Genomic DNA, 22991 nt, shown 5'->3' with positions numbered 1-22991 from the left:
ATTCCGCACTCCTTATGGGCTCCTATTTCAGTTTTTCCTCTGACAGAATCCAGCCCAGATTCCTCAGGAACTGGGCTATTTCTTGTGTGATTAATCTCAGTGTATCCCTATCTGGATGCATGAGGAGAATGTCGTCCAGATAAATTTCTTGCTTCACTTTCCACTTTTCTCTGATATATGACGTCGCCCGTCTCATTATTTTTGTAAATATTCTGGGCGCATCTTTCGCTCCAAATGGCATCCCAACATTAGCGAAACAATGACTTTGAAAGCTGAAGCACAGATAGGGGATGAGTTGCTCGTTCACTTTGACATTTTGGCATGCACTCGATATGTCCAGAGTGGTCATCCAATCGTTCTCCTCCAGGAGTTCCACCACTGTCTCCTGGGAATCCATCTTGAAATGTTTTCCCTGCACTTCCTCGTTTAGAGCTCTGCAACCCAGGATCTTTCTCCACTTTCCGTTCTTCTTTCGAAACATGAATGTCGGATTGAACCACTTCACCTCCGACTCATGAATGGGTTTCACCACTCCTTCCTTCAATTCCTCCTCCAAGAGGGATAAATAATTGTTCATCATCTCCGTTGTTCCCCGAAACTCTTGTCTGTGTTTTCTCTCCTCCAGTGAGATTGGGGACTGGGGACTTCTCCACCGAGCTTTTATACCACGGCTCACTAGTTTGTCCCCCCCAATCTTCTTCCACTCGCTCAGCCTGTTCACCAGTCTCCCTGGAAGTGGCTCCTTTGGTGGTCCACTCGCTGCACTCCTCTTCACTCCTAGCGTCTTATGGCCAAACTGTATCTGTGCGTATTCATCTCCCGTTGTGTGTGTATCTGCAAAAATTATCTTCGAGCTCACTTCCAGTGCGCTCCAAATTGGGGACTCGATAACAGTCCCAAAAGTTTTCCAAACTATCTTCCCGTTCTCCCTCTCGCTCTTCTGTCCCGTCACTCGGGGATATTCGGAGTCTCCTTCTGTTCTCGTTGTTTCGTGTCCCACATCTTCTATCGATATCTCTCTCGCAGAGTCCCCTGTGATTTCTCGTTCTCTCTCCTTTCTTTGGTCTGACGAGTTCAGAGTCCCTCTGACATTCACCTGTTGTTTCTGCATTTCCGTCCCTGATCGCATCTCGCACGGAGCTACGGTTGCTCGTCGTGCATTCATCTCGCTGCAATGCGTTGTTGTCTCTTCTCTCTCTACTCTCTCTTCTTTCTCTGTCTCGCGGTATAGCGCGGTTGTTTTAACAATCCTTGAAGTATTGTCTTACAATGAAACAATTTCAAATATTTCTTTCTCAATATCGCGAATACTTGAAAAGTTATATTTATGAAACTATCTTATGGAAAATCGAAGCTTTATAATAAATAATTATCTCTTTATAGTTATTTAATCCTTCCTCAATAGTAATCTCGCTGCAGTGTGTGCATTTATCCTCTTTAATTCTAGTAATATCAAGCAATTTATTATTATTATTATTTTTTCAATTTAACTGCATCTTGCGATACTTCGCGGATCTTGTTCCTAATAAATTCTCACGATATTTGTTGTTTCGTTCTATTGAAAAAGTTTGTTGAAATTCATATCTTCATTTTTGTTTATGTATCTGATAAATTATCGTGGCTTCTACTGTGAAATATGATCTCGATGCACAATGCTGCAATATTTTCAAAAATAATCTTTCAATATATTGTAGCTTCTGTTTTTGATATTGTCTCTTAACAATGTACGGCTTTCCTTTCAATTTTATCAACTGCACGCAGTATTTTGTTCCGAATGGTGTATTACGCACTCCGATCCAGGAAAATTCTTCAATAGAAATTTTCGCTTATTTCAGTTTCAAAAATAGATCTAATACTTCTCCATCGCCGTCTCTGGATTTTTTCAAAACAGGCTGTTGTTTCTTAATTATTGCGGACAATAAAGATCTTCTTGAATTTAAGAATTGGAGAAGTTGGATCTTAAACCTCCCATAAATTATATTTACACTCATTATTGAGGAGCAAACCTGCTCCTTGCGTTCGTAGATTCGCTTCATTGCGAATTGTCCAAAACCATATTTTGTTGAACACTGCTTCTGCTTTCAGATATTGATGTTATTAACGTTATTATTTAAAAAATTATTTGATTGCATTCCATGACAATATTTAATTTTTTCTTTCGTTAACAAACTTCAAATTTGTGGAAATAGCCGGTTTACACATGAAAAAGGTTTGACAAAGTATATTAATTTTATTATTAAATATGATGAGCAATGTTAGAAGTTTGACAGAATTGTTTGCGGTTTATATTGATTGGAAATTAAAAGTGATAATTTGCAAAAATCATTGAACCTGTATGTGTTTTAAATTTTTTCATTTAAATAGAAAAATATGAGGAAATGAAAAAGGAAGAAGAAGATAAAGAAGAAGAAGAGGAGGAGAAAGATGAAAAGAGAGAAAAAAAGGGAAAAGAAAAAAGGTGAAAAGAAAAAGTTGAAGAAGAACAAAAAGAAATAATAGGAAAACAACATGAAGATAAATGATCAAAAAAACTTCTTCTTCTTCTTCCCACTCATCGCTTTCATCATCTTCACTGCATTTTTTATCGTGTTCGCTGAAATTGTTGTCATTTGCGCTTCTCCAACAAATGAAGTTATATGCACATATTTTCTTTATGGCTGTTATCATATTCGCCTTCTTTGTTTTCTTCACTCTTTTTCTCTTCTTTCTCTTTTTCTTCTTCCTCATCTTTCTCTTTCTTCTTTCTCCTCCAACACCTCCATCACATCCCAGAACTTCACTTTGTTCAGCTCCTATTTCTTGCCTTTTTTGAAGCTGCAACTTCAAAATGTGCTTTTTCAGTTTCAAAACCGACTCCAAAACATGCAATTGTTTCATCATCAGCTGCAACAGCAACTGATAGCTAATACAGAATCAACTCGACAAAACACACAACCTTCTTCTCAGATGAATTCACCTCAAAACAGCAGTATTTTTGCATCCTCAGCTTCATCAGCTTCTGCCTCTTCGCTTTCTCAAGCTTCATCGCACGTCACAACAATTTCAAATGTTGTAACTTCTTTCACACCACACGATGTTCATATCTTTTTGCAAACGTCTTTTATTTCACCTTCAGCTGACATGCAAACATCGATTGGACGAAACTTTGAATGCCGGGGACAATTGCCATTGTGTGAAAAGAGGCATCGATGCGTATATAGTGATTGTGGCAGTATGCAATCCAGAATGAACCGAAAAGAGTGAGAATGACGCGAGAGAGCAAAAGCTTGTTGCACATCAGCCAGAAGCGGAGGAGCTGCAGTTTGCTCTTCATGAAGGAGGTGGTTTTTATCTGCGTGCGTTGGTGCAGGAGAAACTGGATGAGAGCGAAAGAATCAGAGTGAAGGAGTCCTTTGCGGAGATCTGGAGCATCGCAATGAATGAGCACTACAGAATTAACAAGAGGAATTTGGAAATGGAGGGGAAGAATTGTTCTAAAGGAAAGGCAACAGATTATTTCATGCAAATAAGGATGATTGATAATGATTGCAATGAGAAGAAAAAAGGAAAAACAAAAACGATAGAGGTGGAAATCATATTATTCGAAAGAAGGACAAAATTCAAAAAAAACGAAAGACTGTGTCAGCTCGCAGCGTGTCGAGTGAATAAGGGAGTTGGGAAGGAAGAGAGAGAAAGAGAGATTCAGGTGCAGCGAGATAAAGAACAAGAGAGGTTGAGAGATGCAGCAATTACAACGAAGCAGAAGCAGTTGGAGATTGAAGAGTTATGGCAACAGAGATGATTGGAGCTGGAAAAGGAATGTGAAGAAAACATTACGATTGGGAAGATTCTGAGGGACGAGCAAAAGAGAATGGTGGTTCAAGAATAGCCAAAGCGGAAGTATGAGAAGAAGAAACTCTATGAGAATCAATAGCAGGAAGAAGCCGAGAAGAAGCTAATCAAATCTGAACAGAAAGAAGAAGTTCAAAGGCTGCAGGACGAGAAGAAGTTTGCTGAGATTCGATACAAGCTATCGAAAGAGGCCGCAGCGGCTGATGAATGAGAAGCTGCTGGAGGCGCTGGGGTTGACAGTGGCTTCGTTGAAGACGATGGCAGAGATTGAGGTGCATACGAGTTTTCAAAGAGAGAAAGAGAGAGAGAGAGAGAGAGAGAGAGAGAGAGAGAGAGAGAGAGAAAGAAAGAGACAGAAAGAGAGAAAGAGAAAGAGAAAGAGAAAGAGAATAAAAGAGAGGGAGAGGGAGATAGATAGATAGATAGATAGATAGATAGATAGATAGATAGAGAGAAAGAGAAAGAGAGAGAGAGAGAGAGAGAGGGAGAGAAAAAAGGAAAGAGAGAAAGAGAGAAAAAAAGAATTTGCATTAAAAGAAGATGAAGAAAAAGAAAGCACAGAAAGTGCAAACGATTAATCTTTAAAGAGGGAATCTTCTGATGCTCCTGCTGTGCTTCTATCTCCTTCTGCTTCTCAGTCAACGCTTTATCGAATAGCTGCTCCTTCTGCCACACGCGAAGTTCCTATTCTTGATTCTATCACAGACAACACTCAGCAAACAGCAAATGCACAAGGCAACCAGCCAATGAGATCGATCTTTCCATCACCAGCATTTTCACCTCATCGCTCAACATGGATTCCTCCTTCGTATCCTCCCATTCAACTTCCTGTGTTCATTTCACCATCTTCTCAGGCTTCGCTTTTATCAAATTCTGCTATTTCAACAAAAAACAATCAGCCTTCCTTACTCATTCCATTTTCTTCTTGTTCCTTATGTTAAAGAAATGCTTTTTCCATCAATTTTTGCTTTTGCTCATGAACTTTCATTTGTATTTGAAATAAGCTTTTTCAATTATATAAAAAACAACTCCATTTAGTCCACAGGCAGTTGGAAATAAAGATCACTGTTGGATTAACAAATAATGGAACAGACAGTTGAAAGCAAATTCAAACAGCATTGCTTCAACATTTTGAATTTTTTATTTTTCGATTGTCTGAACTTGAACAGTATATTTTCAAAGATTTATTAAATATATTTGTATTTCATTTTTTTACTTTTGTTTTTTGATAACAAAACGTTTTCATGTTTTCGTTTCATCTTCCGAAGTTAAAAAATAAGTTTTGTTTGTTGAAAAAAACATGCAATTCTTGTTTTCAGCTTTCTTGATTAACTTTTCATTATAAAAGATTTTTCCATATAGTTTATTTCAATATTTGTTAATTCAAAAACGTATTTTGATCGAATTTTCAAGTCAGAAAAAAATTCAGACACAAGCAGAAAATTATTGGAAATATTATATTCATTTTGAATTCAAAATTCTCATCAAAAAAAATAAACTATTCGACACTGGTTTTGTCTTTCGACCGACATGTATCGCTTTATTTTTCCTTGTCACAAAGACCTATTTAAAAGTTTGTTATTTGTATTTTAATGTTGTGTTCATTCTGTTTCAACAAACAAAAAATAATAACCGGGTTCATAAAAATGTTCGGGTTTATAAATCACCCTATTAATGATTATCAACAAAACAACCAAAAATGATGACTTTCAACAAAATCCAACAAACGTCTTCACAGATAAATACACATCAAAAGGCATCACAATTTAACGATAAATGTTTTGAAATGAATTCAAAATTCCGCATGAGCTTGATATCGCATATTGCATCAATCTTCTTTTGCCATCTCGAGCTTTGTCCATCTTCACTTAGCCTCATAGCCTTTTGGAATAGAATCTCTCTCAATGCTCGATAAACAATGTTGTCCATTGTTGCCTTGATAAGGTCTCTCATGCGTTCAATTATCGTGAGCCCAATCATCAAAAAACTGTGTATTGTTGAAAGCATGATTCCCTCCCAATCTTCATTCAGCTTGAACAACCCACTCAAGAAAGCAACTAATTACAAATTCATCCTGATATCTCAAATTATTTCTCAACACAATTCATTTGAAACATTCACTGAAACCAGCAAACACTCTGAAATAACAGAAAAAATCATTTTTTTACAAGGAAAGCTTCCAGATAACTTTTAAAATGAGTGCTAAATTTAACATCCTTATGTTCAATGCAGTAATGAGGTATGTGCCATCGAAATGAACAAATTATCACCAATTAATCACTTTTTTCAAAGTTCAAAAAAGCACCAAATTTCCCCTTTTATATTCCACTCGGAATGCAGAAATAGATATTTTTAAATTTTCAATTTTGAACACATGGGATATTTTTCAATATGGGTGATTATTTTTGAAATCATATTTCTTCCATCAAAATTTTCGGTTAAGAATTCACTTCAAGTGCTGATTAATGAGTTCAAAAAAGAAATAATTCCATTCAAAAATAATTTTTTCATGAATATTATCAGAAGCATTGACATTTTTAACAATTGTATTGTATTAAACTTTTTTATAAATAATTCATCTCAAAAGAAATTAAACATTTGAAAAAACAACACTCCGAAAAAAATTATGATATCAAAAATAATCACCCATATGTTCAACTATTCATCAAATTTTTATCCAATTCAATGAAATGAATTGTTGTTGGTTTGATCAGAACGAAATCAAACTCTTTTGTATATGATTAAATATAACCTTCATCGTTGGATTCTTTGTGATTTATCTTTTAAGCGCACACATTCACTTTTCAAATGTGCAAATGGTACTCATAGGCCACCACACAAATCTTTATTAAACAAACAAACAAACAAACAAACAAAAATTTTGAGAGCATGCTGCTTTTCTATTTTAAGAAGAATGATATGTGAAAATTTTTGTATTTATTTATCAGCCCTTTATTCAAATGCATCAGCTCCATTCCCAGCTCCATCTGATGACGTATCTGTTTCAAGTTCATAATCTGATTCTGAAGATTCTTCTTCGTGTAGCATTTCAGCTCCAGCCTCTTCTTCCTCTTCTTCTGACCCAAAAGCTTCATCCCCAAATGCTTTGTATTCTTCATCACTGTGTTTCATCACATTCGACACAAAAATGGAAAAATCAACTTTTCGATTTCTGAAAAACAAAAATGAATAGATAAATTCTTGCATTCTATTTATTCTCACTCCATGTGAAGGCATGTCCTTTCTAAGTGCAGCCCACAATGCTTCAATATGATTTGTGCAAGCACATGTGATTGGATTTGAATTTGTTTGAAATAACGTTTCATTTGAAAAAAAACCTTTCTTGTATTTTCGCCTTCTCCAAACAGCTTCTTCAATTTCTTCAATGCGGCCAGGACCTCCAACGTGTGTTTGAATTCCACCAATCATCTGAGAATATGTTCTTCGGCAAATGCAATAATAATTAGAAACGCTATGCCTTTCGCATGAAGTTAGAGATGATGTTTGTTTTATATTGAGATGATTGTGAAAGAAGAAAAGGATCAGAATAAGATTTGAAATTGAAAGCCTCGATTTTGAAAACGGAGTTCCTGTCCTGTAAGAAGCTTCTTTTCTGCATTTGCTGCATCTGAAGAACCATTATCCTTCACTTCCTCTAATTAAAATCATCAATGAACGACAATTTGCAATAGGGCATCTTCTTACAGTGTTAACTACATTGTCGTGAAGCCATTGCATTGTTTTTCCACTATTGCAAAAAATCTTAATAAATTCTGTTTTTTCTCCATTAAATGATACAATGTGTGACATTTATTAATGTTTTTGGAATAATATATATGGGTGATTTTTTTTGATATCATAAAAATTTACGAAGTTTGATCAATATATTTTTTCATTAAGGGTGGGGTTGAAAAGAAAATTGAAAATGATGATCATGATAATTGATTGCTTAAAAAATAATAATAATTATTTATTTGTTGATAAAAATTTGTTTCTCATTATTTTTATTATAAATTTAGAAAAAAACATATTATTCTAATTCAAAAAATATCAAAACTGAAGCAAACAGAACGAAATACTCGTTCAAACGTTATTAAAACATGATAATAATTATAACAATACGTATTTTATCAATTTCTTATAAAAAATAGTTTTATGATGTTATTACAAAGAAAATTTCAAATTGATATTGAAGATCTTAAAACATTTGTTAAAAATTAACAATATCAAAAACACAAATGGAAAAACAAAATAGAAACACATTATATTTATCAGATATACAACGGTTTGGTTTGTTTTTGTTTAGAAACAAAAAATTCTTAAAATTAGTTATTCTTATAAATTGATCAAACAAAGATATAGAAAAATAACAAAGAGAATAATAAAAATTAAATAGAAATTCGCAAATTTTTGTTTTTAACACTAAAAATGCTTTTGTCACACGAACATCTTCATTTTATTTTCCTCCCTTCGTTTATCCGTTGATTCTCCACATTTCTTCCTCGTCTCTTATCCTTCATCCAGATATCCACACCTGATGCTCCTCTCCTTTTGTCGCGACGCTCCTTTTCCATACGGGCTTAACAAAAAAGCTTTTCGAATGCAATGGTTGATGTGGCAGAAGAGCGTACGTCTCTCGAAAGCTACTCCCTCGCCTCTTCATCATTATCGAATCCTTTTCTGCATCCACTTCAGCTAAACTTGAATTCCTCTCAGTCTCCACCTCTTGGCTCCCTAGCAATTCCCTCGTGGCTATCTGCCCATCTGCTCTGGATGGCTCCGCTTCTCTGGCTGGCTTGTCTGCCCCAGATCAAAGAACAATAATCGGTTTTCACTCCTCCAATAATACCAACATTGTGCGCTCATCCAACTGAGCAGCTCTTGTGTTAATATGGAAAGGTGATGTGCCTTTGACTGCGCTTCTAAGGCGTACGTGTTCACCAGTTAAGTGAGCGAAGAGTCTTCCGAGGGCAGAGTTGCAATAGTGTTCCTCAACTGCGAGAAGTCGTAGCCGCACTTGTCCGAATGCATCCTCAACTTCAACTTCGTCTTGAATCATGTATTCAGGGGAAAGGAACTCTTTCTCCGATGCTCCTCCATCCCCGCCCAAATCAACGAGTCCCTCTTTTCCTTCGGCTTCACTCAGCATTCTTTCGCTTGAAACACGTCAATCTGCGAGTTTGACTTCTCCCACACAGACCCCAACCCCGATCTCGACTTCAACAAAGTCACCTTCATCATATTCTATTGGAACTCCCAGATATTTGTCAATCAAGACATCGGCTCCTCTGCGCACCATTACAGCTCCCCGCTTTCCTCCTGTTCCTTCATCTTCACAACAGTCATTCACAATGACAGCCAGAATTGCCTTTCCAACATGGGAGTTGGATCTATCTTGTGAAGTCTTGTTCCTGTTCACTTCGTCACCACCATCTCATTGTTGTTGCATTTCGCAACTTTTGCACCCTTTCATACTGCCATATCTCCTTCCATTCATTCTTCGTGTATTTCCAGTCTTCATTTTTCTGCCTTTTCAACGAATCTCTTGCTGCGTCCTCCTCTCTCCTTTCTCCTTCCGACAAGCATCTTCACCTCAACCACATACTTCTTTGTGCTTGAAGAGGATATCTGAGCCTCTTTCAATCAGATCTTCGTGCTCTTCCCAATTCCTGCGTCTTTCTCTCCAACATCAACATTTCCACACAAAACGCTGCTTCAATCGAATTCGCTTTTGATGATGAATCCAATAGTTCAGTACAGCAACTTATCTCAACGTATATCGCAATTGAAAGCAGTATAATTGTTCTTATTTTTTTTTTTTTTTGGAATTAAAATATCAGAAATTCCCTTCAGCTTGATGCACTCCGTCTTAACTACCATCTTGATTGGAAACCTTATCAGCAACATATACGAATGAAACAGCAGCACGGCTCCAGTGTATCTCAAACTGCACCATTCTCCAAAACGGAACTTCTACATCCTTTGGGAGCGCAGTCGCGTTTATCCATTGATCTTTAGCTGTACTCGAGACATGCTCAATAAATGGATTCACTCGGCAGCTACAACAAGTATCAATTGGACACTGTATCTGATTCATAAGAAAGTGTCTGTGAATGAAGAGCCTTTCTGATTCATTACAAAAGAAGAACAGCCGAACATAGTCTCCACAGAAACACGTGCTTGTATCAACTGCTGTAAGTTCACTAATAGCCCCGTCCTCCCAAATAATTAATCCGCTTGCTAAAACTTCACCTCCTTCTCGCTGTTCTCTCATTATTGCATTTCCCTGGAGAGGTGATGGCATGCTCTCCCGCTCCTCCTCGTGGCTTCTCAGCCGCGAATGTTCCCTCAACGGTATCATATCTCAGCGCACTTCCACATTCTTCGAATCTGCGCTCCATAACGCTCATGAAAAAGAAGCAACAGACAGAATGATTCAGATATACAACGTATTCCTTCCTGCCACATTGTTTCCTGTTCTGGTTCATCATCTTCTTCTCCTCCAACTTCTCCCCATTTCCATTTAACTTCCTCATTTTTCAAAATCTCAGCAATTTTCACTTTCCAATTTCCATTTATCATATCCTGTCTAAACGAATTCTTCTATCTCTTTATCTTTATTTTCTTCATTGACTTTTCAATCTTTTTCTCATTTTCAACTGGTTTTTTTTTCTTCAGAAATACCCTTCTTCTTTCTTTCTGTAATCATCCCATATAAAGATGAGAAAAAAAAAAGAAGAAATCCAATCAAATGAAATATGTGCTGACAATGATAAAGCAATGTGTAATGATGTTTAAGTGCATGAAAAAGAAGAGGAAGAAGAGGAAGAAGAAGAAGATTATGAAGATTATGAAGAAGAAGAAACAGAAGAGGAGGAAGAGGAGGAGGACGACGAAGAAGAAGAGGAAGAAGATTGGTGGCAGTCAAAGGAGGTTTTGTAATGAAAGTGATCGAAGTTGCATTTGAACATGTTTCATCTGCTGCTTCTTTCTCCACATCCGAAGAAGAGGTAGCAAAAGAGCGAGATATTTGGACATAGCAACATTCAGTTGCCTCACAATCAACTGGCCGTGATGATGATTAGAAGGAAGATGATATAAAAGAAGATACAAATTCTTGCTGCTCCGTTCTTTCAGCAGCCGCTCCTTCAAATTGTTCAGATTTGGACGAATAAATTTGGTCATCCAATGATCCTTCTAAAGATTCTGAGGTTTTCGTGTTTGCGCATTGTTCTAAGCATCTTCTTCCTTCTCTTTCACTTTCACTCTCTTCTTCTTCGTTTCCTTTTCTGACTTTTTCAAATTCTTTGTTATTTTCGTTTCCTAATTCCTTTTTTTTACTCCTTTCATCTGCTTTGATGGCAATTAACCTCAATCTTTTTCATCTTCCAGATCATCCTTTTCCCTCTTCATTTACTTCTCTTTCTGTCCCTTTCGATCTGTTCACTCAACAAAATGAATCAGAATTCCCATGATTGTTAATAAATAAGGTTCATCTTTCCCTTTTGCCTCTGGCTCAACAGAACTCTTCATCTGATAGCCAGCCCTTCTTCTGTGTGGATGAAGACATGCAGAATGGGAAGAAAGCAAACAAAGTGGAAAAGAAGAGAAAAGAGAAGAAGAAGAAGAATGGGTAGGTTGCTGTTTATTCTGTGCCTGTGAATGAATACGGAGTTGCAGTTGAGAATAGCTGAAGAGGGAAAATGAGTTTCTCGAAGCTGAGTAAAATCGAAGTTGGAAATTTGCACAAAGTTGCCTTTTTTGTCACTTTATGTATTAATCTAACGAAAATGTCTCCGTTTCAGTCATTTGTTTCCGTCTTTCATTCGCCTCGATTTATCTTCTTTTAAACTGTTTTTCTGTCTGTTCTCGAAAAGAAATGAAATATTTTCCTTAATATTTTCTGCAGTTGCACCTATTTTCAGCTTGCAATAACTGTGTAGGCGGAGGAGCGAACGAATAATAAACAGCACTAGCAGATGCCAATAAAACAAGCGGTTGATAATAACTTCTGGTATTTTTATAGGAAATTGTATTGCCGTTTAAAAAAATGCAGTTGTTGATGTAATAGATGCTTCTGCTTTTGCTTCTGCTGTTTCGATCTTGTTGGGAGTGATTTTTCTTGCTTGTCCGTTTTGTGTTCTCTTAATTATCGAAATCATCATATATGGCGTTTCTTTCTTCTTCAATTTTATCAAGCTTCATTTCCTCATCTTCTTCATTCATTTCTCCTACTCTTTCTATTTCTCTCCCTTTTCTCGGAGTAATTTCTTGATCCTTCATCTTCATCTGCAAATTCAGCTGTTCTTCATCTGATCGATTGAACGGCAAATGGGAAGATCTGAACGTAAAACAATACATTGCTTCAAATCCAGTCGAAATATACAATACAAATTGGATAATGCATCAGAGATGATGAAAAGGATAGGGACGAGGTGGAAGAAGAAAAAAAGTTAGAGAGAGGGAAAGGGAATGAAGAAAAAGAAGTTGAAATCGAATTCGATTGGCTTTTGTATTTTTCTCTGTTTTTGTTTTTGTTGTTGTTGTCACATGCGTTGTGAAAGACAACATGAAGGAGTGTGTTAATAACACGCAGCATCTTCTCCAGCCCCAGTCTGACAGGCATAATCGATTCCGCATTCTTCAGATATATGATGCGGTATTGCACAGTGAAAGAACACTGTTTGTTTTCTGAGTCGTCTTTGATGGATAATGGATGGAAGATATCAGAGATAGAGGGAAGAGTTAGGCAAGGAACAAAAAGAATAAAAACAGGATTGATTTGATGGAAGTTGGCGAACGAGCGGGTGAGCAGAAGAGCTTCAGGATGGGCCAGAAAACGGGAATTTGAGGTGTCTTGACTGATCAATGGTTGAAGCAATTAAATTTATGAAAGCATTGTTTTCATCTAATTCGCTCTTTCTTCTTTTGAAGTTCTTTTGATTGAAAGGTATCTTCTGAAGATTATTCACTCGCCTGCCCGGTACTGGCTGAAAGTTGCTGAATTTTTCTGATTGAGTCGCCGAATCAAGTTTATTGTTATCACTCAAGTTGCCAAGCTGATTCATCCCATTCGTATCTCCAATGCATTTTCTTTCAGAAAGAAAATCACTAAATAAAGAAGCTATTTCTTCTTCTCCTCTTTCTCTTCTTTCTCTTCTTCTTCTTCTTCTTCTGCATCTCCTTCTTCAAAGTGTGTCCTATTCCGCCACGCTGCCTTCTCCTTCTCCTGCTCCACGTCTGCCTGCTCAAAGTTGTTCTCCACAAATTCGCATCTCACAAGCTCTTTTCCCCAGTGCAGTGAGCGTGTCCCGTCCTGCCACTCAACCAGATGCAGCGTTCGCACACTCATCACCCGGGCAAGCAAGTTGATCAGACGAAGACGATGGTCTGCATAATGAGGAGGAGAAGAAAGAGAATGAGAAGAAGAAGAAGAAAAAGTATGATTTTGAGATTTGTGTGAATGTTTTTTTGGTATTTTGAGATGATTCAAATTCTTTGTTCTCTTCTTCTTCAACGCTTTCATTTGATGAAGATACTTCAGAATCATCTTCCATCAATTGGTGATGTGTTCTCCTTATCGAAGTAACAGCTCCTCCCAAAATGTTTATGCTGTGATAGAATCGTTTGGAATGACTGCTGAATGAAGAGAGAAGAAGCGCCCAGTCATTTGTGGTGAAATATGTGTGTGGAGAACAAGCTGTATAGATTACTTGGCTGAATGAAGAATAAGAATACGAAGAAGAAGATTTTTCGCTTTTATTTGTGTCAGATTTATCGAAACTTGCGAGTGATGATGATGCTGACGTACATCTTTTGTTGTCAACATTATGAATAAAAGGCGCTCTCTGCTCTTTCTTCGTTCTCATCGCTTGTGCTCCCTTCGGAGCTACATAAGTCAGTCCTTTTTCTGTCTTTCCTTTGTTACCCTCTTCTTTCTCTCCATCTTTCTCCTTCTCTTCATCCTTCTTCTCTTTCTCTCCTTTCTCCTTCTCTTTCTCCTTCTCCTCCTCTTTCTCCTTTCTCCTTCTCTTCCTCTTCCTCCTCCTCTCCATACGGCCCATATCGAATCGACGGCGCACACACCACAAAGTTGCCTATTGTAAACTCGCTTGGCTGCATCATCAACGAATGTCTTTCTTGATTCGTTCGGAAGACACAAGTTGAGCCAAAATCCATTCGAACATCTCGTTCTGCTGACTGCCTAGCATGTTAAGGATAATCTGAGTCATCTATAGAGTCGTTTGTTTCATCGTTTTCTTCGTCTTTTTCATCTTCGCTCGCTTCGTAGAAGGAGTCCGAATAAGCAGATCGATGGTGAGAATAAATTTGTGGAGAAAAAGAAGAAGATAATGATGGTGTATTCCGATGATTTCTTGTATCTATGTCCAGCGCTCATGACGAATTCTGTTTGTGTTCCTTTCACTTCACCTTCTTTTCGGTATTTTGTTCTCATTCATCATTAAGCCTGTCCTTAATTGCGTCTTTGATCACCTGCTTTCTAAAATAGTTCGATTCTCCCCAGTCAAATTCTTCCTTCCGCAGCTTGCTCAGATCATCAGATGTTTCTTTCTGTCTCTTCTGTTTTGCGCTTTCTTCGTATCTTTGCTTTTTTTGCTCTGAATCACTCATTACTCCTTCGTCCTCTTAATAATTTTCTCGTCTTCCTCTATCTTCCTCCTCTCCCTCTTCTCTTCTCTTCTCCTTTCTCGCTCTTTTCATCTGCTTTCCTGCCATTTCTCCTCACTGCTGCTTGTTCTGAAAGATGCCATGCTTTCCCACTGCCACATTGCCCTCAAACACGCAAACAACCGCTCCACTCACGAAACATTCAGTAGAAAAACGAGAAGTCGAATCGAAGCTCATCTCCGGTTTCGACTTCATCACACTCAGTGCCTCCGATGGTGTGTTTGTTCTTGTGACAGTGTTTGCTTTTGAAGAGGAGGAAGAGGAAGATGATAAGAAAGAAGGAGAAGGCATATGATGTGGTTTTGTTTCGTCTGTTGAAAAAGGAGAAGTGTAATTATAAGGTTTTTGAAGATCGAAAATTTTGAAGATTAATGCAAATTATAATTAATGGAGAAATTCAATGAAATGATAATTCTTTTTTTCTTCTTCCATTTTTTTGTTCTTCTTGTAACACTGTTCACCAAATTCATCATTAATTCTTCTTTATCTTCTTTCTCTCGCTGATGCAAATAATAAACATGTGACAATTCCGTTTTTCCTCTTTTTGATTTCATCTCTTCTTCTTTCACTTCCCCTTCTTTCACAAAAGATCATCTTTCCTCAAAAACTATTCTTCGCCAAAGCCCATGTCAGGAATCTTCGAAATATCTCGCATTTCATCTATCTGTATTTTTCTTCCTTGCTTTTCTTCTTCTTCTTCAAAGCCATATAATCCTTCGCTTTTTCAACGTCCTGAATGAAAAAATAATAATCACTTCAAAAAATATTCAACAAACCTTCAAAACATTTTTATATGCAATTTTCTGTTTTATATTCCATTGCCAACTGTTTCCCTCCAATAAAAATTCTTTATTCCTTCCATTTTCAAATATTTCTTCTCTGATTTTCTAATCGTCCTTTCCATCAGTTGTTTCTCCATCAAATGCATCGATATCTTGCTCTTTTGAAAAATGTGAGATTTATGTATTTTCTTCAATTTCATCTTTCTCATTGAAAAATATCCTTGTTTCTCGTCTGAAAATATCATTCCAAATTCCTTCCCAATCCCTTCACCCTGGGCACTTTCTATATGAATTCGCTCTCCCAACTCGATAGTCGCCCTGCACAACGAGATATCCCGCCTTCATTCATTTTCATTCATTTCCGCCTCCTGCCCTGAAAGAAAGAATAAAAACGGTCAATAAAAAATAATCATATATAGAAATAATAAATAAATACCAAACTTCCTTCTCTGCCTTTTATTAGCAATTATTCTTTGGCATATCAATCATATAAATATTTTCATTAAAAACAAAAGAAAGAACATCTATTGATTGTCTATGAAAAAGATTTGTTTAAAAAACATGTGTTTTCCTCATATGGTAACAAATAACAAACCTCGATGCAACGTCAATGTGAGAAAAATTGTTGAAAGAACATTTTGAAATAAAGTTATGGAATTTTTTCTCATTGAAAAAAGTTCTAAACACACATTTTTTTTAATCATTTTTAATGAATATTGTTGTTTTAATAATTATGAGGCGTATGAACACTAATAGAATATAAGCATTTTCTCGTTCTTGAAAGAACAAAAAAGCGAAAAATTTTCATAGATTTTTGATCTGAAAATTTGAGATACATTTTTCGAAAAAGAGGTCACACCTTGGTACCCCTTTTTTTGACATATTTCACACACCGTCATTCTAACAAATCGATTCATGCGAAAAAAATGCCACCCAAGGTGTGACCCTCGTGGGATACCTTAAAAATATTTTTTCCTTATGATCAGATCCATAATTATTTGGACATGCATGAAATTTCCTTTTTTTTTTTTAAAGAAATATTAGTGTTATATATATATATATATATATATATATTTTAATTTAATCTGTTCGTTGATGAAATGATAATTTTTCGTTTCGTTTATTTTTTAAGGATAATAATTCTTAGCTGTCTATTCACTCTTTATTGCGATATATATTTTTTCATTGTTTTTTCAAATCCTTGATGAAATCAGTTGATTTGATTTTTTCACATTATTGTTGTTCATTATTGTTAACAAAAACATTTCTAATAATAAAACCAGTTCGCTGTGCACAATGTTAAAAATTTTTCGAAATAAATGAGTTGGTTCTTTGAAACAACAACAAACAAACATAAAAACTGAAACACTTGAAAAACAAAACAAAACAAATAAAAACAATTTCAAAAAACTTTTAGCAACATCAAACGATAAACAAAATAAACTATATTAACATCTTGTTCAAACAAGCTAACACAAACTTATTCATTTTCAATTTCATTCTCTCGAAATTCTCACTCATCATTATCAAATAACCAAAAATTCTGAACAAAAAAAGATTCAAAAAAAAGCATGACTATATCAACAAATTCATGGGATCAAAGACAATTCCTAACAAAAAAGAATACTTATATAAAAAGTTCAAAAACTAACTTATCTATTTTCCCTCTGTTTTCCATCCACTCTCCACTTTCTGATATTTCTCTTTCATTGACTCAAAAAGATCAAATCCAACAAAGAAAAAAGACAGACACAGTGATAAAACAACATTTCACACTCTCAACAACTCTCCCTTCCAAAAACCTTTCCCAAAGATCAATGAATTCCCTCATAACACCCATCAAAAAATGAATCTCTATTTAGACATATATAAATAAATATCGGGACTATTACCAAGTGAAAATAGGGACATTATTGGGACAGAAACAGTGAGAAAACAATCGGATTCAAACCGTTGTGCACCTGGGAGGCTGTTCGTCGTATCCAGGTCCGGATAAAGCAGCCCGAAGGCTGCAATATCTAATACGAACAGTCATGTCCAGCACCCTTCCGATAGAGTGCCAGCTAAGCATACACAACAACTAGTTTCTTAAAAAGGGACACCATTAATACAATTTTGAGATTCATTTAAAGATGAAGAGTCAAGAAGAAGCTCAAATCTTCTTGAAAGAAGATCTTGAGAAGATTGAGAAAGAAGAGAAGAGTTAGATGATGTGATATCAGAGTGAAATGACTTTTTTGAACGTTGAACATTTTCTTTCATTGTCGAAGATTCGAGGGCAACCAGAGAGCGTTGAGGAAGATATCCAACAGCAGATGCGCAGACGAATGAGCCTTTGCGTTCAAAATACAAGTAATCTTTCATGTGGGGAACTGACAGTGATGGCCATGAAATTTGCTGAGATGGTACATACTCTTCAAAGTACCTCTCATGCACACACTCCTTGATAGATGATGAAGATGGGGAGTTGTTTAATGAGGATGATTCAAAAATATTCAATTGCGAAGATGATGAAACAGATGTTGAAACATTCATATTGTTTTCGAAGAAGTTGATCAAATCATGAAGTGTAGTGATGTGCTCAGTCGAAAGATTGTTATCGATTGCATTCACTAACGCACCAAATTCACTATCACAGATATTTTTTCCATGGTGCTCAGCGAAGAAGTTGAGTTGAGTGTTTTTCTTTTTCAAAAGTTTTGATTGTTTGGAGAGGATGAAGTGAAGAAGGAAGCGATTTCGGTTGTGTGGACCAGAATCGCAGAAGAACTTAAAAGTGTGAGTGTCTGAGAAGAAGTGTCTTTTGATCACAGATTCCAGACACTCAATAACAAATCTGTGATTATTTGAGAGGCAATCGGAGAAGAAGTTGAAAGTCAATTTTATGAGTTGATTATTAATTTTTTGAAGAGAGATGATTGTGAATTGAGAAACCTGTTGATAATTGAAGAATTCTTGTTGAAGTTGATTTTTTCTGATGGGGAGTTTCCATTTCTCTTTAAAGTCGAAGACGAAGACTGCCTCTCCCTCTTTCAGATTGTCGACAGAAGATTGATAATGTTTTCGTTGCATTTCTGCAACAAGTCGGTGTTGTCGAAGAAGTTTCAAAGTGTGAAACTCAGCTGAAGAAAGTCCATTTTTGTTTTGCGATGACTTTAATTTGTTTTCCAAATAGCTGAGTTTCTCGCACATGCCGCAGAGATCTGTGCGCCTTTTCGCTTTCGAGAAGTTGGTTGTGAGTTTGTAGAAATGTGACAGAGAAACTTTGATATTTGTTTCTTCTGTTAACTCACTCCACAGTTTCGTTTTGGGCTTGAAGATTAGTCTCTTTTCGTTGGGAGAAAAGATGCCCGTTTTCTTTCGTTTTTCTTTCAAAGCTTCTAATCCATAAGAAGATGTAATTGATGATGATAGTTGTGGAATGGAAGTTGAACGATGAGGAGGTGTGATGAATGATGGTGATGGTGGTGGTGATGATGATCTTTCATTTGAAGTGGTATAATTTGATGTTTCTGAAGAAGAAGAGGAACCACCAAATTGAATTGTTGAAAAAGTTGGTTTGGTTTTTTCTTTGATATAAAATGAGAGTGAAGGAGTGAAACCTTGAGCATAAAGATCCTTCCATGCCTTTGTCCAGTTTTCTTTGTCCAATTCAAGTACATCAGAATCGTTGCAAATATTCCACAGTGCCTCTCTTCCTGCATTCCTTTTCACAACTGCAATGTAATGCCCATTTTGTTGATCCAGACGCTGAAAAAAAATTTGCCCAACAAGATGATATATGATGATTTCCTTATTGTTCTTTTGGAGATGTTGAAAACTTTCTGTTGAAAACCCTTTGATAAATGTTCGCTTGTTAACACGATCTGTTTCAATCAGAAGAGTTCGTGAAGGAGCAGAGCTAGCAGGGTCAGTGCATTCGTGACAGAGGGCCAGCACCTCTGGAAATGCAGCCATTTCCTCCCATCTCGCAGCACAGCATTTCTCTTTGCAATCGTTGCAATAGACAGCATTTTTTCCGTTCAATATCTCAGTTGAAAAGATAGAAGATAGACCTTTCTGAGGAGATGATGAATTAATGATAACATAACTGCAGGCTTCATTGAAATAATTAGAAACTTTTTGACATTTTTGACATTTGAAATGAGTAATGAACACAGGATTGAAGGTATCCTTTTCAAATATCTTATTAATTTGAAGAAGTTGATGAAGATTTTCAAATGCTTCTATCACATTCTGTTGCTGCCTGCTTCCATAGTTGCAGAATTCTTCCCATTTATTGATAAGCGATGGGACTCACGAACGAATTTCATCTCCATCTTTGGATAGTTGATTACATACACTTAAAACACGAGAAGATATGCTCTTTGTTGTTGATCGTTTTTTTGAATAAAGATGGTTTTTGTGACATGACAGAAGAGAAGCATTGAAGAAGAGAAGCAAAATAGCAGGTGTTTCCCAAATTCGGTAATCCTTTTGACAGTTTTGATAATGTTTTTGAAGAATCATAAGAATGAGAAGAAGATAGAGAGAGGGAAGGAGATTGAATTGCAGGAAGAACATCCATTGCGTTGCTGTTTGACATGGTTTGTGCTAAATTATCACAAAGCGATAAATCACTATCATCTGTTTGTGTATTATGTTGAGAAGATGAAGTGTTGATTTCTTTTGAAAATGACGAAAGAAGATTTTGGAATGCTTGAGGAGGAATAAGAGTGGGTGAAGTTGCATATTCGACTAATTGATCACTCACCCACACATCATCGTTACGAAAGGATGTTGAAGATTTTTCGATGTGAGAAGAATTTTTTGATTCTTCTTGTTGCTTTTTGGAAGAAGAGGAAGAAGAGGAAGAAGAGGAAGATGAGGAAGTGGATGACGATTGTTGTGTTTTGAAGAATTTGTGAATTGGAATGGGTGAAGGAGACGAGTGACGTTTTTGATGTGATTTATTTGTTTTTCTATTTGTTGATCTCCTTTCTCTCATAATTGGAGTGTTGATTGGAGCATCAATAGATTGAGAAGGTGAAGAATTTGAAGAAGGAGATTTTTTTTCTGAAACGATATTTGATTTTTTATTTTGTTGAGATGATGATGAAGAAGAAGAAGATTGTTTTTTATTTATAGAAGAATTTTCTGTGATTATTTCTTCATCCCACGCTGCTTCGTCAATAAATCTTGCGTAATCTGGCTCAGCTCGCTGCTTTTTCTTTGCTGACTGAAGCGAAGTTGAAGCTTCAGTTGAATGGGCTAACATCCGGTTGTTGCCCTTTTCCCAATCCTGTTCATTTAAGCCTAAGGAAAAAAGAGAACATCATAAAAAAAAAATTAAATAAATACAAACCACTTTTGCAAGACGGAAGATGAGGTTTTTGAGGAGGAATAATAAATCCTTGGTTTTTCTTCAGAGTTTGTTTCGCGTAACTGAATTTTCCTTCCGTGACATCATATCCATAGTCCTGTAAATCGGATAATGATGTGTTGCGGGAAAGCGCTTGCAGCATTGTTGTCTGAGTGTGCAATGGAGCGTTGTTGTACACCACAGACAGGTCTTCCAGCAGCTTTATGTGATATTCTGTTTATAAATAAAAATAATTAGCAAATAAATAAGAAAATGACAACAATGACAGTTCAAGAAATATTCCATATAAAACTTGACTAAATAATAATCAAACCGTTTAATGACTTCAACAAATCGTTAATTACTGAAGATGATTGCCTGTAGTTGTAAAAGAGATAGACAAGCAATGAATCCACATCATCTCCACCGATGCGTTCAATTTCTTTCCAAAGAATTTTCGATCTAGAATTAAGAGTTGACTGAGGTTTCAAAAAAGACATTTTTTGTGAAATATATAATTTATTATGGAATTTTCAATATGAAAAAATCATAAAAATTCCGAAGTCATTCACTGTTTTTTTATTTTTATTTTTATTTATTGAAATTCTTTTTTTCTTTCTCACAATTTAATTTTCTCAAAAGACACATAGCAATCCAAAAAGCGTATTAATGAAATCATAAAATCAAAAAAAAAAAAAAATAAAATAAAATAAATAAAAATAAAAATAAAAAAAATTTGATAATCAACAAAATTAAATGTCAAACTGATTTTCTTTTCTTTTTTTTAAAATAAATATTGAGTTGTTTGATTTCAGCAAAAAATATGTTTTTTCAAGAAAAATTTTAATCAGAGATGAAAGTTTAGTAAAACATTTTGTTTTTTTTATTTTCACTCAATGGACAAAATTGTTAATATATGAATGGATGACTAATTAAAATATTTCTAATTACAGATTAAAATATTTTATTTCTCAAATACAACCTTGAAGAAATTAAATATTTTTTCGATTTATTCGTTCAAAATTAAATGCGGAAATAACTTTATTTGAACAATAATGATGAAACATTTTTTATTCAAATTATGAACTTTTGGGAAACTTCTTAAGATCATTTATTCTTTATTTTAATTTTAATTTTTTTTTAAATTTGAAGATTCTTAAAAAAGAAAAAGAAATTCATTTCAAAAACTTTCAACATCACAAATACAAAATTTCATCCAACAAAAACGACTAAACAACAAAATATTTCACAAAATAATGTCAGAATGTTAAAATTTTGTGCAGATAACAAATGGAGAATAATGGTCTCATAACACAAAAGTCAGACATTTTCATGCATGTCCAAATAATTATGGATCTGATCATAAGGAAAAAATATTTTTAAGGTATCCCACGAGGGTCACACCTTGGGTGGCATTTTTTTCGCATGAATCGATTTGTTAGAATGACGGTGTGTGAAATATGTCAAAAAAAGGGGTACCAAGGTGTGACCTCTTTTTCGAAAAATGTATCTCAAATTTTCAGATCAAAAATCTATGAAAATTTTTCGCTTTTTTGTTCTTTCAAGAACGAGAAAATGCTTATATTCTATTAGTGTTCATACGCCTCATAATTATTAAAACAACAATATTCATTAAAAATGATTAAAAAAAATGTGTGTTTAGAACTTTTTTCAATGAGAAAAAATTCCATAACTTTATTTCAAAATGTTCTTTCAACAATTTTTCTCACATTGACGTTGCATCGAGGTTTGTTATTTGTTACCATATGAGGAAAACACATGTTTTTTAAACAAATCTTTTTCATAGACAATCAATAGATGTTCTTTCTTTTGTTTTTAATGAAAATATTTATATGATTGATATGCCAAAGAATAATTGCTAATAAAAGGCAGAGAAGGAAGTTTGGTATTTATTTATTATTTCTATATATGATTATTTTTTATTGACCGTTTTTATTCTTTCTTTCAGGGCAGGAGGCGGAAATGAATGAAAATGAATGAAGGCGGGATATCTCGTTGTGCAGGGCGACTATCGAGTTGGGAGAGCGAATTCATATAGAAAGTGCCCAGGGTGAAGGGATTGGGAAGGAATTTGGAATGATATTTTCAGACGAGAAACAAGGATATTTTTCAATGAGAAAGATGAAATTGAAGAAAATACATAAATCTCACATTTTTCAAAAGAGCAAGATATCGATGCATTTGATGGAGAAACAACTGATGGAAAGGACGATTAGAAAATCAGAGAAGAAATATTTGAAAATGGAAGGAATAAAGAATTTTTATTGGAGGGAAACAGTTGGCAATGGAATATAAAACAGAAAATTGCATATAAAAATGTTTTGAAG

The 22991-nt window shown here is 35.4% G+C and overlaps 5 protein-coding genes across 5 annotated transcripts; all 5 read right to left on the bottom strand.

The window, feature by feature from the left end:
* Positions 1-22: 22 nt before the first annotated feature.
* On the bottom strand, positions 23-1129 carry MONOS_12062 (putative Reverse transcriptase (RNA-dependent DNA polymerase); the record flags this gene model as incomplete). The annotated part of the gene is made up of 1 exon (XM_067864648.1): positions 23-1129. The coding sequence occupies one exon, from the start codon at positions 1127-1129 to the stop codon at positions 23-25; it is 1107 nt and encodes a 368-aa protein (XP_067734744.1).
* Positions 1130-6783: 5654 nt separating this feature from the next.
* MONOS_12063 (uncharacterized protein) lies at positions 6784-7260 on the bottom strand (the record flags this gene model as incomplete). Its single annotated transcript, XM_067864649.1, has 1 exon — positions 6784-7260. The coding sequence occupies one exon, from the start codon at positions 7258-7260 to the stop codon at positions 6784-6786; it is 477 nt and encodes a 158-aa protein (XP_067734743.1).
* Positions 7261-8543: 1283 nt separating this feature from the next.
* On the bottom strand, positions 8544-8980 carry MONOS_12064 (uncharacterized protein; the record flags this gene model as incomplete). Its single annotated transcript, XM_067864650.1, has 2 exons — positions 8544-8631; positions 8685-8980. The coding sequence occupies 2 exons, from the start codon at positions 8978-8980 to the stop codon at positions 8544-8546; spliced, it is 384 nt and encodes a 127-aa protein (XP_067734742.1).
* A 3975-nt stretch (positions 8981-12955) lies between these two features.
* Positions 12956-13895, bottom strand: MONOS_12065 (uncharacterized protein; the record flags this gene model as incomplete). The annotated part of the gene is made up of 2 exons (XM_067864651.1): positions 12956-13350; positions 13616-13895. The coding sequence occupies 2 exons, from the start codon at positions 13893-13895 to the stop codon at positions 12956-12958; spliced, it is 675 nt and encodes a 224-aa protein (XP_067734741.1).
* Positions 13896-17390: 3495 nt separating this feature from the next.
* Positions 17391-21143, bottom strand: MONOS_12066 (uncharacterized protein; the record flags this gene model as incomplete). The annotated part of the gene is made up of 4 exons (XM_067864652.1): positions 17391-19420; positions 19644-20597; positions 20647-20877; positions 20978-21143. 4 exons carry the CDS (start codon positions 21141-21143, stop codon positions 17391-17393), a joined length of 3381 nt encoding a protein of 1126 aa, XP_067734740.1.
* Between the last annotated feature and the right edge of the window lie 1848 nt (positions 21144-22991).

This window comes from Monocercomonoides exilis (assembly GCF_001643675.1).
Source record: "Monocercomonoides exilis strain PA203 chromosome Unknown scaffold4-2303458, whole genome shotgun sequence".
Classification (NCBI taxonomy): Eukaryota; Preaxostyla; order Oxymonadida; family Polymastigidae; genus Monocercomonoides; species Monocercomonoides exilis.
Note: the sequence above shows the minus strand (reverse complement) of the source record. Positions and strands in the feature narration are given on the sequence as shown.